Consider the following 17,865-nt stretch of genomic DNA (forward strand, 5'->3'; position numbering starts at 1 on the left):
TAACCAGGTTTATGTAAAAAATCAAATCAAATCAAGTTAAACAGTAGCAATTAAATTGTTCATTAAAATTAATTTGTTGGAGACCTAACAGAGTTTCCGGTTATCTCTGACGGGGCTGAGGACTGCTTGTATGTGATGAGGAATGGGTCAAGATTGATGATTTTGCTGTGCAAGTCAGGTGCATCTTGTTCACTACTACTTATAAAAACATCAGTAGGACATGCAGTTGTTGTGGCAGTGATGGGGCGACTGAAGGATTAAGTAGATCCATACCCAGTCCAGGAAAAAAAGGGATATTGGGGCAAAGTAGACGTGGAGAAGTGACCCTGTATTTCCTGGACACTTTCTCTCTTGCCAGGCAGATTTGCTTGGGGTCGATGTTGAGTGGAGAGATGCAACACTGCAACTTAGTATCCAGCTCCCTTTCCCTGTGATCTCAGCTTGTTAGAGAGAATCTGACGAGGGAAGGTAGGGGAGATGAGGCTAAACATTTGGTAACCTGCTGGCCTTATCAGTGTAACCAGCACAGACAAGAGAGAGATGTTCTCTCTTTCTACCGTCTTCATTATCACCACCTCGGTGTCGGAGAATTTGCTTGTTCGGGGGGCAAAGGCAGACAACGTGGCGGGGCTTTGTCTTGTCGGTGAATCCCCAAAAGGGGTGAGGAGTGAAGGGAGGAGGAATTGGTTTGTTGACAATAGAAGTCGTGATGCTTTGTCTTCGTGGCATCATCTTAGGTCTGGGGCGACAGGTGTCGCAGGCCGAACCAATAATGATTCAACAGCACTTTAACTGCAGATCTTTTTGGGGCGGAAGCCATCTGCCCTGAAAAGATACCTACGCGCCCCAAAAACGGATCAAAGTTATCAATACAGATGATCCCTTTCAGACAGCAGGTTTTGCTGAGCCGTGTGCTCCGGGATAAAAGTCTGCCAGAGCTGTTATCTCTCTGTTGACCGTTGGCAGCGGTCCGCTAATAAACAACTGGGCTTCCACTTTGTCAAGGCCATTAAACTGTCCAATGAAATCCCGCTTGAACACTTCTGATCATCATTTACAAGCATTGGCTTCCATGTAGAATCATTTGAGATATCAGTTGAGGGATTTTTTTTTTCATAGCACCTGGGAAGCAGCATGTTTTAAATTCACCTTGCATGATAGCAACAGTTTAAATATCTTTTAAATGTTGTTTTTGGTCTTTTGCTCCCTTCCTCAAGCCTTTCTTGCCTTTTTCCTTTGGGTTAAATTCTCCATCGCTCTCCCTTGCTCATTCTCATGGAGATTCATTAAGGGTTCCAACCTTTTTCATAGCTTTAGATAGGGAGCTTTTCTAGGTGACAGTGGTCTGTTTTTATGTCCGCCTCTGGCCGTCCGCCAGATGTTCATGGTCAAAGTTGGCCGAGCTAAGGCCGTAAATGGCTCTCTAAGTGGTTCTCCTTGGGAGTGCAGTCTTCCTTTTAGATTCTATTTCATCCCAGCAGGAGGAAATCCCAGTCGCCACACATTACTTCACTGTTTCAGTTTCAACGCGTCGGAGGAAAGAGATGGTGTCATTCAGAGTTGGCTGTTCATTTCACTCGTGTCAAGTTGAATTCTGCTGAGCTGACTGGCGGGACACAGGGAGTGTGTCGCAGAGTTCATAAGTCATCTCCAGTGCAACGATTCTTGTTTTAGAGTACGGCAAGAACGACAGTATTAATGTAGAATGAAAACAAAGCAGAGAACAAAAGAAAGGAGTGTCTTGTAGCGGGGCAGGAGATAGTGAGCACCGTTTTAATCGGGGCTAAAACATTAAAATATTATTTACTGTTTGACCATCATCACCTTGTAGAGAATATACAGTCTTTTATTTTGTATATCTATTGAGATTGATTGACTTAATCCAAAAACATAGCACTCTTCTTCCGCTGTGCTCCTACTTTTACATGAAATGCAAACCAATGTGGCTTGTTCAAACTGCCTATTTGAGCAGCTTGTGTCTGGAAGCCCCTGCTTTTCTTTTTCAGGCAAGCTGTGGTTTAACAGTTTAGCCGCATAGCATGTGTGCACTCATTGCATTTCGGCTCAGTGTGAGAGTCTCTTGCGTTCTGCTGTCATCGATGGTGTTTTCACCGTGGACGGCACAGACTGCCAGTGGTGGAGAGCCGACAACAACAACAGTCACCGCACCACTGGCGATGCAAGCCAATAAGTGTAATGTATTAATGCAATCCACACAAAAGATGTACGTATAATGAAAATCAACTCAACGGAATCCATTTCAATTACAGAACTCGGGCAAAGTCTGCAGAGAAGCAACAAACACTGGAAGAGGCTTTTAAAGGGAAGAGAAATTCCCTCCACAGCCAAAATAATAACAGATGGCTTTGATATTTTAAATGTTATTTTGGGAAAAAGATTATGTAACCGAAGTCTACACTAGAATTAAGGAAAATGGAAGTATCAGATTGAGCAGAATCTCAATATTAAAATACTTGGAGTGGGATTGGGTGCAAAAAAGACTTGATCCTAGACTTGTTCCTAGTCATCAGGCACTTGTAGAGGTAGGCAGTGAGGGAATTAACCTTTCCTGGTAACCTGGGCCCATCTCCAATGCACAGGTCTTTGGCTTTGCTTTAATTGGGGTGCAAATGATCTTTGAATTATCTGAGTAGATTCCTATGTAGGCTAGACTAAGTGTGCAAGACAAATTGCATAGGAAATGCCACATTAACATGTAATAAGACTGAACTAAGTAATCTCTAATTAGGTTGCCCTTTTAGGAAGGGGAGCATGTCTTTGATCCTGTGAAATAACTCATTGTCTGAGAGGGTTCAAAGCTGTTTAGGGCTCTGGAACCTTTTCAACAGCTAATTATGATACACAAATGATACCCAGATCATTATTATATGGTGCTTAATTCAGATGGTAACATTTATCTTAACTTTATTCCTGGATACAGCAGTACTATAATTTTTTACTTGTTATACTTAAACCTCTTTACCTCAACTGATGGAATCTGAGATGACCAGTTAAAGGTTGTTTGTGTGAAAGTTAAAATTGGAGGACGAAAAACACCTGACATCACCTCAAGCATCCCCTGCTTTAACGTCTATTTAACTCTAAATGGCACCATACTTACAGAAGCTTATGTTTACAATGTTTACTGGGGAAATAAAGCAAGTGAGAAGTAGGGTCATTTTCTCATAGACTTCTATACAATCATACTTCTTTTTGCAACTGCAGGAGTCACCCTCTGCTGGAATACAATCTTAAGGCACATCTATATTGACTTCACTTTTTAGACCTGGAGGTTTCCATCTGGTATGTACGGACAACCCGAAAACATAATGTCGCTACAGTATCTATCACTCATACATTGGCTAGAAAATAAGTGAATACCTGAATGCATCGGTGGTTTAGAAGCTGGGACGATATGCGCAAGATAACCTAATCTCTCCTGCTTCAGCCGGCCGCTGCAGTGACTGTCAACAACAACAGGCACTTCATTTTGATATTTAATGAAACTGCTGTCTGTGAACTCGCATAAACCAGTCAGGGGAGCAAAACTAGACGGAATGAGAGAAGAATGCAACAGCCAGACCAATGAATCACACGGCAGAGAAGCAGAGAAGAGTCACCTTCAGTTTTAATTAGTCCAGCAGCCAATTTCAGAACAGAGATAGAAAAGGATGGACCTGACTAATACTGACATATGATATAAGGAATGAAGAGGTCAGACTTTTGGCTTTAACTTCAGTTTGTTAATTCACTTTCATGACGCCTTTTCTGAGATCCAAAATGTAATACACAGTAGTAAAAGAAAGCAACTATGTTTAACAATCGTGGCCTCATGAACTATAAAGTTGACTGATCTTTATGAAACCTTGTATGCAGGCGATTGATCCATACGTTATTAATGTGATTGTCTGCTGATCAGTGTTGTTATTTTGAATGTGACTGATGCCTTTTTTTGATTTGAAATATCAGGATCTGAAGTTGTGTAAAAAGTCTGCTCCATATGAAGTATGGAACTGAATAAAAGGGGGCCCCTTAAATAATAACTAACACAAGAAGGGAAAATGTAAGGGCCAACAAAAAAGTTCTTTAACAAATTCAACAATCTGAAACCAGAATGAATGAATGCAATAATATTAAACTGTCATGTCTCCAGAGGTATCTGTATAATTTATCTATACACTTTCATTTCAGGTAACCAGTTTAGACACACATGCCTCCTCTTAATAACATCATGCATGGATCTGGATTTCTGGAGACGAAACGAAAACTAAACTACAAAGCAAAACCAAACTGAAACCAAACAGCACTTTACAAAATGTTACTATACATATAATACCTCCAAATCAAACTCTGCGTTTATATACAATACAAAATTGCTTTTTAACTCTTCTCTCCTTTGAATCTCTAATTGCTGACATGTGGCACACGGCATACAGCAACTCTTTAAAAAAAGCGACAACGCGCAAAAAAGTACAACAAATACAACATTAAAATGTGATGAATTAATAAAGAAAATGTAAAACAAAAGGACCTGGCGCATTGAAAAGGAAACAACCTCAATTAAAAGACAAACAACATACATTTAAGTTAAGCAACAATATCAAGTTCACATTTCCCCCTCTTTAGCTATGCTCTGGTGTTGTGCCAAATCTCGTCTCGTCGTGGTCCGTTGCTTCACTGTTTCTGAGAAATGTCATTGAGGCAACGGAGGCTGAACAGACTATCCTGTTGTCACGATGAAAAGCAGTTCATCTGCAGCCCCAGTCTGTTTTCTACACCCCTCTTTTCCTTAACCTCCCCCCAAACCTCACTCCCTCCTTTCTAAAGGCATTCAGGTGAGTTTCTCTTTAGTTCATTGAAAACACCCAGCACCTCCTATGCAATGTTCTTAATTGCATTCTCGTTAAGCTTTTCCATGTAGTTCCTAAGATCCTTTGAGTCCCCGAGCTCGATGTCCGGACATACCCATTTTATCTCACTGGTCTGCACTAGTGCCAACGGGCTGAGCACAGGACATCCATTACTGGACTTGACATTGGAAAAGGTTGTGAACTTCACCCTCTTTCTCTTGGTGGTGGGGGAGTTGAGCGACTCACTCCTGTGATCCCGCCCACTCGAACTACAGCCTCCGACACCAGTATGACCACGCTGGATGCCTCCATTCAGTAGTTGGCTACCTTCCTCTAAGCAGCCGCCCAGCTCGTCCTGCTGCTGTTGCTGCAGACAGAGCCCCTCGTCTTGTCCCAGCCAAACCCAGTCGTGGGCATGGGGCATGGTCTCTGGGGCCTCCAGGGACAGCTGCTTGCTACGGTACTTATATGCATAAGAGATGCAGTTAATGAGAAAAACCAAGATGGCCAGGCAGAAGACTCCCAGCAGGGCATACATACCGATTTCCAGGTCTGTCAGACCTCGGCGGGATTGGGACAAGTCGTCGTCGGTGCTGCGGCCACGAGGCAGCTCTCCCTGGTCCGGAAATTCAGGGTATTCATTTGGGACCCTGACCCCACTCTCCGCTGATAGACGGCCTCCATTAGGTCTCACTGGAACATGGCCCCTGATTGTAGTGGCTCCACGGTTGATTATCCCAGTTTCCATGTCAGCGATAGATCCGCCATAATAGGGAGGGTCAGGACGTGTTCGCCGGTCTCCTGATTGTCTATATTGCTCCTCTGGCTGACCAAAGCTTGCCTGTATGTTTGCCATTCCAGTAGCTAAGATGGTACGTCGTTTTCCTTTCTGGCACATCTCCGATGGGCTCATTTCCACACGCACGAGTAAACCCTGACCCTCCCCTTTGGCAACAACAATGGGCCATTTCCATGCAGCGCTGCGTTGCACCACCACCACCCGCTCATCCAAAGAGGTGGCTGTCAGGGTAAAATGGGCAGGGTTGTAGTTGTCCAGAGCAGTCATGGATCCGTCACTGAACTGGAGCCAAGCACTGATGAGGGACTCCTAAGAAAACACACAAACAGAAATTAGGATCACAGCAAAAACCCTGAAAAACCCTCAAAAACGGCCAATTGAACAATTTCAACTAATGCACAAGAATGGCTGGCGAATAAAACAGAGGCACATGGTAAGAGGAAAAGTGAGCCTTAATTACAGTAGAAAGGCTCATAGAAACAATTGGATATGAAACTATTATCCTGTCAGCCAAATATTCTTTTCCCTCCAAGGGAAGAGACAGTAGCCGTATCCCATTTGAAATTCTAATTATGGGAATAACAGAGCTGTATAGTGGTTGGATATGCAAATCAAAGAGATGGCTTCACTATTTCAAGAGTGAATTAATTATGAAAGAAAAAAAATTGCAACACGTATCATAGACTCCATAATAAGCCTCAAATTTGTAAGCCAAATACAATGCGCGGTGCAGCGCTAATACAGTGCAGATTAGACTTTCCTTTTGTGGCAGGTTCAAGAATGATTAATGATGTGAAAAGCAGCAAGAAAGCAGACCTGTTTGAGCGATTCGATGACTTCCTGTGTGGTTGCAGTGGCGACGATGGCCCTATTACTCCCCGGGCTGAGCTGCAGGGACAGGGAGAGTCCAGAGACCAACTGCACCCCCAGCTCTGTCACGCTCACTTTATCATCCAGAACTCTGATACTCCTCTCAGCCAGAATTGATGATGTCAGAGGGGAGAGCACCTGCAACACACAGACACACTTGCTACTCACGGTGGTCCATTAAAGTCCAAGATGGATTGTTACCGTGAAGAGGAAGAGCCAATTTGCTGGTATGCACTGTTGTTGACAATGATGCCACTAAAGATGATAAGACATCCAATCCCAGAGCCCTGTGAGCTGGAGCCCAAACTCTGAATTGAGTTTTATCAAGAATGGCCTGTGTAATTTATTCTAATTTAGTCTTAACACTTTTGGTTCCAGTTGTCCCCCAAACAAATATAAACTGCTATCAAAAACCAAATTGACACTCATATTTGCCTACAGCTATAATGGAATATCACCTTAGTTCAGTAAATACAATTTAGTCTTCAACAAAACACAAAAATACATATTTTAACAGTACACTCTCTGATGTCAAATATGAGTTCATACTTATGCTCAACGAGTCCTACAAATTGAACGACAAAATACATTGTGTGTGCAGTCCAGAACAACAGCCTTCTGTGCAGTTGTGGAAAGTAACTTACTTCCTCAAGTACTGTACTTAACTACAATTTTGCGGTACTCATACTTTAGGTGAGTATTTCCAATGTATGATAATTCATATTCTACATCTCAGAGGCGATATGGGTTAATCAACTACAGGTATTTGATAACTTAAGTTACTAGCTAATTTGAAGATTTAGATTATTAATACAAAACTGAAATCGACTGCTATGAATTTACATCATTCTCACATCATGGGCCAGTCTGCATAATTATTACTTTTATTTTTTTGTGCACTATATTTTGATGCCTATAATTTAGTAATGTTAATTAAGTATCTTTTTGAATGCAGAATTGTTACTTGTAATAGAGTGTTTTAACTGTGAATACTGTACTAAATACTAGAGATGCACTATTTTCTTGGCTGAATCAGACTTGATTTTTAATGATAAAAATAATTCCAATTTCTGCTGATTCCCATTTTGCTCCTAAGAACTTTGGCAGCAAGGAGCAGAGAATAAAGTTAGAGTATCAGCTGAAAACTGATCAGTAGCTGATCCGTGTATCTCTACTGAATACTTACAAAATTGCTCATAAGTACCGCACTACAGCTACAAGTGGACTTACTAACTTCATATCATCTTCCTATACCCCCCTACATTTGTGTACTGGGTCAATACAAATGATGTAAATGGAACAAAACAATTGTACTTCCTCTGTATATTTCAAACTATGGTCTTTATTTAGTAATAAAAACCATGTGCACATGAACTCAAAGATTAAGAAACATTGTGATATACTGTAAACCAATGCTAATATAAAAACACTTCCAAACTCGCATGCAAACATATCATCTCCACCCCACTAACACCTCTGTGAGTTGCCAGAGGCATAAGCATGTAAATAGTTGTGATTATTGTTATGAGATGAGAATACCTCCCATCCGCTCCAATTAGGGCTCCAGTCTCTCCTCCAACCGCCCCCGCATGGCCGCATTTACCCGCCATAATGAACTGTCAGCACCGATCACTGCCTCATTTGTACAGACCCTTTTCCCTGGCTTCCTCCTGCTTGGTTTTCCTCTTTTCATTTTCCCTTGTGCCTCCCACACAGTGAAACCAATATGTTTTGAATTCTTAAGCGCAGTCTCAAAACATGGGCGAAATGGTGAAACCTCCGACTCTGAGATGAGTGCAAGGTTAGTAAAGGCAGAGGGGCGCTGACGTTCAGTCGAACAAATAAGCGTACACGCTGTCTTGAAGTGTGAGAGTTTGTTGGCGAGGGCAACTGGGTCGTTACGAATGCTAAATCAAATCAAGCTGAATTCAAAATGATGCAACACGCTTTGCTCACTCGGAATTGAAGCTACTGAAATGTATGCAAGTAAACGAGAGCTACAGTACGAGTGTGCATTCACAAAGTTATGTGTCACATTCTCTTACCAGGAGAAGCTGCTTAACTTCCAAAATAATCTTTCTCCTCCAAAGTTGCTTGGATGTGCAATCTATAACTCTCCTACACAACTCCGCACAAGATGCCAGGAGCATTTTCATTTTTTATTTTATTTTTTTGCATTCCTCAAACAGATCAACAATCCTTTCAACTTAACTTGACTCCGACCGCATGCTACCAAATGTCTAGACATTCGGCTGCTCTCCTCTCAGAGATTTCAAAGTTCCTTTCCGTGATACTGTGGAAGCAGTGCAGTTTCCAGAATGTTGAGTTTCTCCTCAAATCTATTGGAGAGATTGCAGGTCCTGACCTTTTGGCCTACATCCATAGTGGTGAGATTTGCCCACCAGACACAACCCTTCCTCACACCACTCCCCGAATCTACAGGTTGCTTTATTTTACAACCTCAATGGAATCAAAGACCCTTTCCAGAAGCCCCTCTTCTTCAAAGCTATCTTGTCTTCTGTTATTTCTGTCCAAATGTCAGAGGGATATCAGTGCCTAACCCCACCACATCCTGTTTGCTCCTGGATCTAGTCTGATGCAACCAACACTACGACATAGGACCTGGCGTCACTCTGACTCATCATCCTGACACTTCTGCAAAGGTCAACCGCAAAATGTCTTTTGCCTGCAAGTAGTCTATCTATAACATGTCAGGAAGACAGTGCTTTTAATGGATTCGTTCATTTCTCTTGATACACCATTGAACTCGCAGCCCGGTATATTAATGATCACATTACCAATTCTATGGCCACCATGGAATCTTTTAATACCCCGGTGGCCTTTTGAAATCTGTGGCTTTCATTTAATTGTCAAAATCCATTCCTTCTTTGTAATTCTGAACAGTTTGATCAAAAAATAAAACTGTATTACTGTTGGATGATTGAGCGCTCCTGCCATTCTTTTCTTTTATTTGAATGAAGGGGCTCTCAAGCTCATAACAATTTCTTTATTTGCTAGATGTGTCTCTCAACCATCACACTGACACACAATGTTGCGGCTGAGTAGTGACGCACAAGGCCAGCGCTATATTGTTGAAGTAAGTCCACACTTGAAACGGCGATACCATTAAATTATAAGGTAGCACTGAAAGAGGTAAAAGGTACGCTCACAGTTATAACCCTGGACTGAAATGAGTGGAACACTTTACTCAGTTATTTGCTTTGGAAAATGTTACATTTCTTATAATAACTTTCTTATATTATTATAAGAAAATAATATACAGTTAAATAACAACAAATAACAATTTGTTTTCTTTCCATATATCATCTCAAACAATGTTTGAATCAAAATAAGATATATAATTTTCCAAATATTGAAAAATGTTAAAAAATGTGTTGTTTTTACCTATCGCTTGCGATTTTCTGATTATAGTTGTCAGATCCTGGGACATCATTAGCTCATATGTTGGCTGAAAGGCCAATGTCTACACCCACATGCCAATCAAGTAAGGCGTGTGTGTGTGAATGAATGAGATTCTAGGGAATCAAAGGTCACGGGAAATAGTGATATTTGTATGGCTTTGTCTTGTTTTTTTAAGGAATATTAGCAAAGCACTTTATTATGTGACCTTGGTCCATTGAGTTGAATTCATGCTCTGCTTGGTCCATTTCAAGTGTTTTCATGATTTCTCTGGATTAAGCTTCGTCCTTCGTCAAGAGGATGTTGTCATTCAGAATGAATTTGAACTTTCCACAGACCACCTGAGCAGCATACCCAATACATACAAACCTCATTACATCATTTGCATTTCAGGGGGAAAATACTCCCACTTATAATTAGATCTGTACAATTAATTCCATTTTTTTTTTATCAAACCTGCAATATGCCCTACAGCTTTTTTAAATTAAACATTGCTGTGCTGCGGAGATGTCCATCATATTCTACAGGACAAAGAAAAAGTCTGACGTTTTCAGTGTGGAAATGAACTTCAAACCTTTCTGACAGTCATAATGATAGTTGATCCTCAGAAGCAATCTGTAAATCTAGCAAATGATAATAAATTCCACACACTTTCAGTTTCTCTTCTTCTCCATTCCATCATTAAATTACAAATGGAAGGAAAAGTGGAGGGAAAACAATCACACACACTGTGATCACTCCTGCAGTTCACACAGCTCTTCAATTGATAAATAGAGAGCAGCACATTATGATTCCAGTCTACTGCTCCGCCGATGTGTTGTTCTGTGTTGTGCTATCTTGTAAATGCCAGATTGATGTTGATTTACTGTGCGAGTGGGCACATGTGTCTTCCTGAGCAAGCACCTGGTTGTAGAATAACATAAATAGAATTGTGTGTGTGTGTGTGTGTGTGTGTGTGTGTGTGTGTGTGTGTGTGTGTGTGTGTGTGTGTGTGTGTGTGTGTGTGTGTGTGTGTGTGTGTGTGTGTGTGTGTGTGTGTGTGTGTGTGTGTGTGTGTGTGTGTGTGTGTGTGTGTGTGTGTGTGTGTGTGTGTGATAACTCTTCTTCTCGCTGCAGAGGTGTTGGCTTTGAGTAGATGTGCCATGACACCATGTTTCTCTGTTAGTTCATGATGATAGGCTGAAGTGTTTGTGCTTCACGGCGATTAATGTCGCTGTTTTTTCTATCTCCTTCCTTTACGCTGCCAAACCTGTTTTGTCTTACTTCTCCATTCTCTATATGAATACCACTTTTCTTTGTATTTTTTTTCACCAATTTTCTTCTCCAAACAGGCAAACTACTTGCCTGTTTTATGCCCCCAGCAGATGCAGTGAAACACTAGTACTCAATTTGTTTCTGATTTCTTTCCTTTCAGACATGTTTCTGTTGTTATGAAAACCATCTGGGTTTTAGTTAGCAATGTCTGCCTGTTTTTTTGGCACTGGACGGGTAGTGTACACGGCGGTTTATCAGTAAACATGCTGTAAACAGATGCTTGACGCTGCAGGAAATGGGGTTGATGAGATTGGACCTGTAAAATCCACAGCGGTGACCATAAAAAGTCTAAAACCTTGTAAAGATGGGTCACTGCCGGCTTTCACCTCGTGGAGTTTCTCCTCTCCTCTTTGTTCATTGAATTTTGTGTTGTGGAAAGGAAAACAAACGTACAAATCCATCATAAACACTACATTGTGATATTCTCAAAACACTAGCCTAGTTCCAGACGTCTGAATTGGCTCCCATATATCAGATTACTTCAACAATTTAAATAGGTCTGGTGTTTTGCCCGCTGAAGGCTGTTTCCATGGAAACCTATCCAAATCAATTGAGCATTGTAGGTGGGATAAAGAATGGGGGACATTATCGTCCCGAGTCAGTCACAATAACACACACACACACACACACATACAACCTGTAGTTTGGTCACTCCTGCGCTCACTCCGATTAGGACCTGGCCTTCCAGAAGTTGCGCCACCTTCGGGACCTCCACCCTCAGAGAGTCTTTGACCAGCTGGGTCACCTCCACCTGCCAGTCAGTGCCCAGCAGGAAGTTCTGCTGGCCCAGCCCGTCCTCCTCCATGGCGCCTCTCACTTCTCCCGCGTCGGCCACAAAGTGTGTGAGGACACGCAGGGTGGTGCTCTGATACTGGGCCACGCAGCCGCCCTCGGCCCTCTCCTCAGCCCTGCCGCCGCTGTCCTTGTCGTCTGTGACTCTCTCGTACCTGCATCAATGGCACAGGAACGGCAGATGAGCAATGATCATAAAGAACGGCTCGTTTAGTTTTAACAATGAGGACAACAAAGGCCAAAAGCTTAAGTGTGCTTCTGTTTCTGAAGTTAAAAGAAAGCACTGAAACCTCTTTGTGTTTAGAGATGTGCTCAGAGAGTAAAATATACTTCCAAGGTTATCACTAGTACAATTCTACTTCTTCCATTCAATATAATTCATGTTCTCCTTATCGCCATTAATGCCTGTGAAGTCTAAATCCTCTGATGTATTTACTGCAATGCAGTCAAAGCCTTTGCTGTCTGTTGTGCTGCGTGTTTTTTCCCGACCTCCCGAAAGTCATAGGCTCCCAGTGTTTTCAAAAAATCCATTAAAAACAGCTTGCAGAGACAAACTGCTGCCTTGCTTGCTTTCTCATTTTCTTTAAAAGGGCAACTGATATTTTTGCTGTATGTCTGCCATTTATTTTGCCCACGGCGAACACTTTGCAGATATAGTCATCGCAGAAAGATACGTTTTGTAACAAATGACTGTTTTGCAAAACCCAGTAAGGGAATTTTGTGACACATTTTGTTCTATTCTCTTCCTCCTATTTAAGTGCAGCTTATATGGCTCTTTATCACATTACCGGACCCACATTAGGGTAGAGAATGTCGGACAGGAAGGATGGGGTATGGCAATTGGAGATATCCTGCAGAGAATTCCAAAAGAGTGCTAATAGGTGCCACTGTGGGCCAAATGAGAAACATTGATGCAGACGTGGTAAATGCACCTGCATTTTTAAAGCACTTTTCTAGCTGTTTTTAGCCACTCAAGGGGCTTCTTTATTACAAGTCACCATTCACACAGCAATGGCACAGCCTTCAGGAGCTTTTTGGGGTTCAATATCTTGCCTAAGAACACTTAGACATGCGGACTGGAGGAGACGAGGATCAAAACCCCGATCTCATGAATGGAGGACGAACCGCTGCACCTAGTGGCCTAGTGGCCTCAAAGTTTTATGGCAATGACAACATTTCAGTCAAAGAAAAATACAAAATTAGAACATTCATATTTACTTGGCTGCAATGACGGTCCATTTGGTTCTATTATGCTCTGCTTTATTACCTCAGCAGGCAGCCGTTGTGAATTAAAGTTCAAACATGTTTTACCTTGGATCGCTCTTGACGTCTCACAAACTAGCTGTTTTTTTTTTTTTTTTTTTACAAAACCAAACCTAAGTAGTTTTGTTGCCTAAGCACAACAATGTAGGTTTGTATTTTTTTTTCTCCATTAACCATGTATTTCAAACGGTAAAGAAAAGAAAAAATCCCCTGAAAATGTAAGTGAGAGTGCAGTTTAGCTGTGTGGGAACGTAATTCTGTAGCAGACGAGGTTGCAGCAGCTTGTCTTGCATCATGAATAACTGTAATTTACTGTACCTCCCATAGGTTCCATTAAACCGGCTTGTAGACACAAACTGCTCCCACAACTGCTATAATACATCATATTAAACAACAACATATTGTACATTTTTGGGTCTCCGTGTTGAGCTGCGGTAGCTGTAGCGACAGGTGAAATGTGGCCTTGGGAATCAGATCGGCTCCAAAGAGTCAACCGGGTTGACGATGAAGATAAACACTGCTATAGCTATTAGCCGCATACATCACTCTTATCCGTCTGCCTCCTTTGTCTTCCATCACTCTTTACCACTCTATGGGTCTATTTTGTTTTCCTGTGCATCGCCATTGTCATGTCTCTCTCTTTCTCCACTCTGTATTTTTATACATCAATTTCTAACTTGACTTTACTATTCTATTTTTCAACTCTCTCTCTGTCTCACACACACTCTCTCACCTTTATTCCCATACACTTTCCAGCTCTGCCTGCATCTCTCTCTCCCTAACAGCGTGGTGGCCGGGGGGAGTGACAGTGACAGTTTCCATTAGGTTTAATGAGGCATGGCCGGTCAGGCAGAAAAACAGGCTGACAGGTTAACATGCTGTGGCCCAATAGCTTGGCTTAGTACCTAACCTCCATTCACCGTGCCCTCCCCTCCTCTTATTCCACATCAGCGGAGGGACGGCCGTCTAAACCAAGGTGACATTTGTGGCTGGCAACAGAAACACGGGGTCGGGTCATGTTCGCAGCAGTGAGTGACGGGTCAGTCAAGGTGTCGGGGGTGTGATGACGGGACTTAAGCCCTCACGACGTTGGAGCGCGCACACGTTGATAAAATAATGCCAAAAAACTGATTTATTTTTTTAAAAAATGGGTCTGTTTCCTTCTCTCTCGTACAAATATGCAGACAAACGTCCCGTGTCTTTATGCAGTGATGCACTTGACAGACATGACTGACGGGATCAAGCGTGAATAGCAGGGGGTTAGAGTGCCACCCTGTGGGGTGTGGGCTCATGGGTAATGACACTGCAGTGACTTTGTGGCAGGAATGCACTTTAAAAAAAGCTGTTTTCTGTGCAGAGGTACCCTGCTCATATAAGCACTATAATGATTAAATTCGTAGAATGAATAGTGCATGCTTTTTATTGTGAGTAAACCCTTTTCTTTTAGTACAAACACTGTCCTTCATGCCCTCCCCATAGTACGATCACAGTGAATCATAATTACGATAGTTATTATCAAATGGAAATTGTTCAGTGTGCCTCAGTGATCATTGGTTTTCATTTGAGTAGGGGTTATTACTATTTTAATCAGCCGCAATCATATTTGAAGAAAGGATTCTCTAAATTTAAATCTTTTTATTATAACCGCCTTGTTCGACCCATGATGCGGCGTGCAGATCATTGTGTCACTTTTCAGCCTCAGGAATTTCGGCCACGCTCTGTAATACTCAGAATTATTACTCATTTCTTATTCAGCATAAGCACCTTTTGGGAGACCGGTCCAATGAATTATTAGACACTCATTATAGCACCAATGCAGCTGCACCTGCATTTTATGCCTCATATGTCTGCGCCAACATTACCAAGCCAATTTATTGTAGCCCCCCCATTTATTTTACCAAGCGAAGAGTGTGATTCGGATTCTCATGCAGGGATTGTTAAAAAGCCCTCCGGTTGATGACCGGAATAAAGAAGTTCAGGGTTTGTCCCGTATCGCCAGCTTGTACTGTGATACATGGGTAGTCCCCTGGATAAAGCCCAACATCTATTTGTAACTATTCATGTTGTTTTAAGAAGCAAGGATCAAGGATGTTGTGTTGAATAATAGAATAGTGGTTGGAGAAAGTGATGCTTTGTAGAATGATTTTGCATTGATGCAGTAAAGTCTATAACCCATTATTCATTATGCATCAGGAATTGGTTAATAATCCAATCGTGACCCTCTGAATCGTAATCGGATCGTGAGGTGACTGACAATTCCCGCCTCTATAAGTTGCCTTATAGCTGCGGATGCAACACATAGTACAACATGCAACAGATGCAGCAGACAATCAGGCCTCACCTCCTGTTGCCCGCGCTGACCGGGACCCTCCAGCCCTTTATCTGGCTGAGCTCGGGGTCCGCCACATCGATGAGCAAGGGCAGGCGGGGCATCCATACGCTCATCTCCAGCTGAGCGTTCAGGAAACTGTAGGTGAAGTTGAGCATCACCCTGCTCTTCCCTCGTGTCTCCTTCCCGTTGACGTACACATAGTCACAACGCTCTGACACCTGGAGAAAACAGGAAACATGACAGACAAACAATGATAAAATCAATTTGAGATTACAAACTTGGATAAAAGTAAGTTTTTTTTTTTTCTTTTTCTAAAATGCATCATGGTTGTAGTTTTGAAGTTAAGCCATTTGGACCGCCTCAAGGAAGCTCATCTTTTCCTTTTTTTTTGTCCAGTTGATATTTTTCAATCACCAGCCGTTTCTGAGATGCTGGAGGGCGAAAAGATTGGGCATCGCCTCAATGCAACCTTCAGTGTCAAGTCTGCCTAGTTTGGTCTGTTTCAAGTCTGTGTGTGTGTTTGAATGTGCTCGGATGCATCTCTTGTGGGTGTGCACGCAGGATACTAATGGATAGTAATGTGACTTTGGTCCAAGTTGACAGATGGAGCTGAGGAAAAGACGCTAAAACCTGCTCCATCCAACCAGAGAACAAAACCATTGGCCGCGTAAATCACAGCGCCGATCGGTTTGCCGAGGTTTCTCAGATGCGTCTCCAACAACGAGATAGCAGGGATATCTAAAACGCCTGTCGTTTTCCTCCAAAGCACCGGCGTCTCCAAATGAAACATGCGCTTCCCTTGAGGACAAAATCTAAAACAATCTGTCATCATATGTTTTGTTTGCAATCCCTCGCATTTCCATCTCAGATCCCGTGACAAGCTTGATTGGCACAACTTGTAATTCCAGCACGTGTCCTCGGCGCTGACAATCACGTCTTTGTAACGAACCGCTAACAAGGAGACTGTCATCTGTCTCCACGTCTTTGCATCGAACTTGGCAGCTTCAACTCTCAAGTGATGTCAGACCAGCCCCCCTATCTCTGGGGAACAAAACTGACAGCTCGGTATCTGTCAGAGCTCTCCTCCTCCTCCCATTCATTTCCTCTTTCTCTCCCACTCTTTCACTCTCACGCTCATCCTACTGAAGTATCACTGGAACTCCTACACGGCCAGTCTTCCTGCGATGAGAACAGTTTGTGCAAGTTTGGTTCAAATGATCGGTTTACTGAATCAGATTAAGGTTCATCATCAAAGCCCCTTTGACACATCATGATCTATGAATCAACAATTTTGATAAATGACAAAATTGGTTATCAAAGAAAACAAATGCTAAACTTTGACTTTGTGTTCTGCTTCTCAGAATGTGAGGATTTGCTGCCTATCTCTATTTTATATACTTGTAAATGGAATATCTGGCATTCTGTCTGGTGGTCAGACAAAACTGGTACAGACAATGTTAAATACACATTATTCTAGTGTTTCTCACAGGATTCTGTGAGGCTGTGGCAACAATGTGGCGCTAAATGCTCATTCTGCTCTTGTTTGCAAAGGTTCTGCTTTGGTAAAACATTGAATCGTGAGTGAGAAGCAGCCTAACTGGAGTGAAATCTGTTTTTAAGTGCCTTTTTAAGGGCATCCAAATGGCGGCGTCACTTGTAGTCAGTATATCAACAGTCAGCGCACTAAATAATGCTAGGTGTGCATGTAAATGTAACAAAAAACAAACAAACAGATTACTTCTTAATTTGAAGGAGACGTCTGCCCTTGTCGCTGCTGAACAGTTGGCGGTAATCGATTGCATACTGGATGTAAATGAGTCTATTTGGGAGGTGCGTGTGTGTGTGTGTGCACATCCAAGTCGCAGGAACACACACACACACACACACACACACACACACACACACACACACACACACACACACACACACACACACAGGACACGCGCTACTGTGCAGGGTTTCTAAAGGCAACCATCCAGAGAGTGAGCTGAAAAAATCCACTTCACTCCTCATTGAGTCTCTTAAGCCTCACCTCTATTTTCTCTTGCTCTCCCTCCCTCCCTCTCCTTCTGTCTCACCCCGGTGCTGAAATCAGTTCATGTCAAGTTGTCAACCCCTTCCCTCCACCTTTCTAGTTTTGTTCCACTTTGTGCCTACTTTTTCAGATCCGTCTTCATCGTTCCCCTATAAAGGGTATATGGAAGGTGATAACCATATAGATTTAA

The 17,865-nt window shown here is 42.3% G+C and overlaps 1 protein-coding gene across 1 annotated transcript in view; it reads right to left on the minus strand.

The window, feature by feature from the left end:
• Positions 1-3,610: 3,610 nt before the first annotated feature.
• Positions 3,611-17,865, minus strand: part of LOC311029903 (transmembrane protein 132C) — a 115,587-nt gene continuing 101,332 nt past the window's right edge. The window contains exons 7-10 of the mRNA XM_084035308.1: positions 15,650-15,858; positions 11,891-12,200; positions 6,466-6,657; positions 3,611-5,958 (exon numbers count right to left, since the gene is read on the minus strand). Of these exons, the coding sequence (XP_083891434.1) occupies positions 4,876-5,958; positions 6,466-6,657; positions 11,891-12,200; positions 15,650-15,858 (1,794 nt within the window). The 3' untranslated portion in view covers positions 3,611-4,875. The remainder of the gene's footprint in view (positions 5,959-6,465; positions 6,658-11,890; positions 12,201-15,649; positions 15,859-17,865) is intronic.

Source organism: Eutrigla gurnardus (assembly GCF_963514095.1).
Source record: "Eutrigla gurnardus genome assembly, chromosome: 19".
Taxonomy (NCBI): Eukaryota; Metazoa; Chordata; class Actinopteri; order Perciformes; family Triglidae; genus Eutrigla; species Eutrigla gurnardus.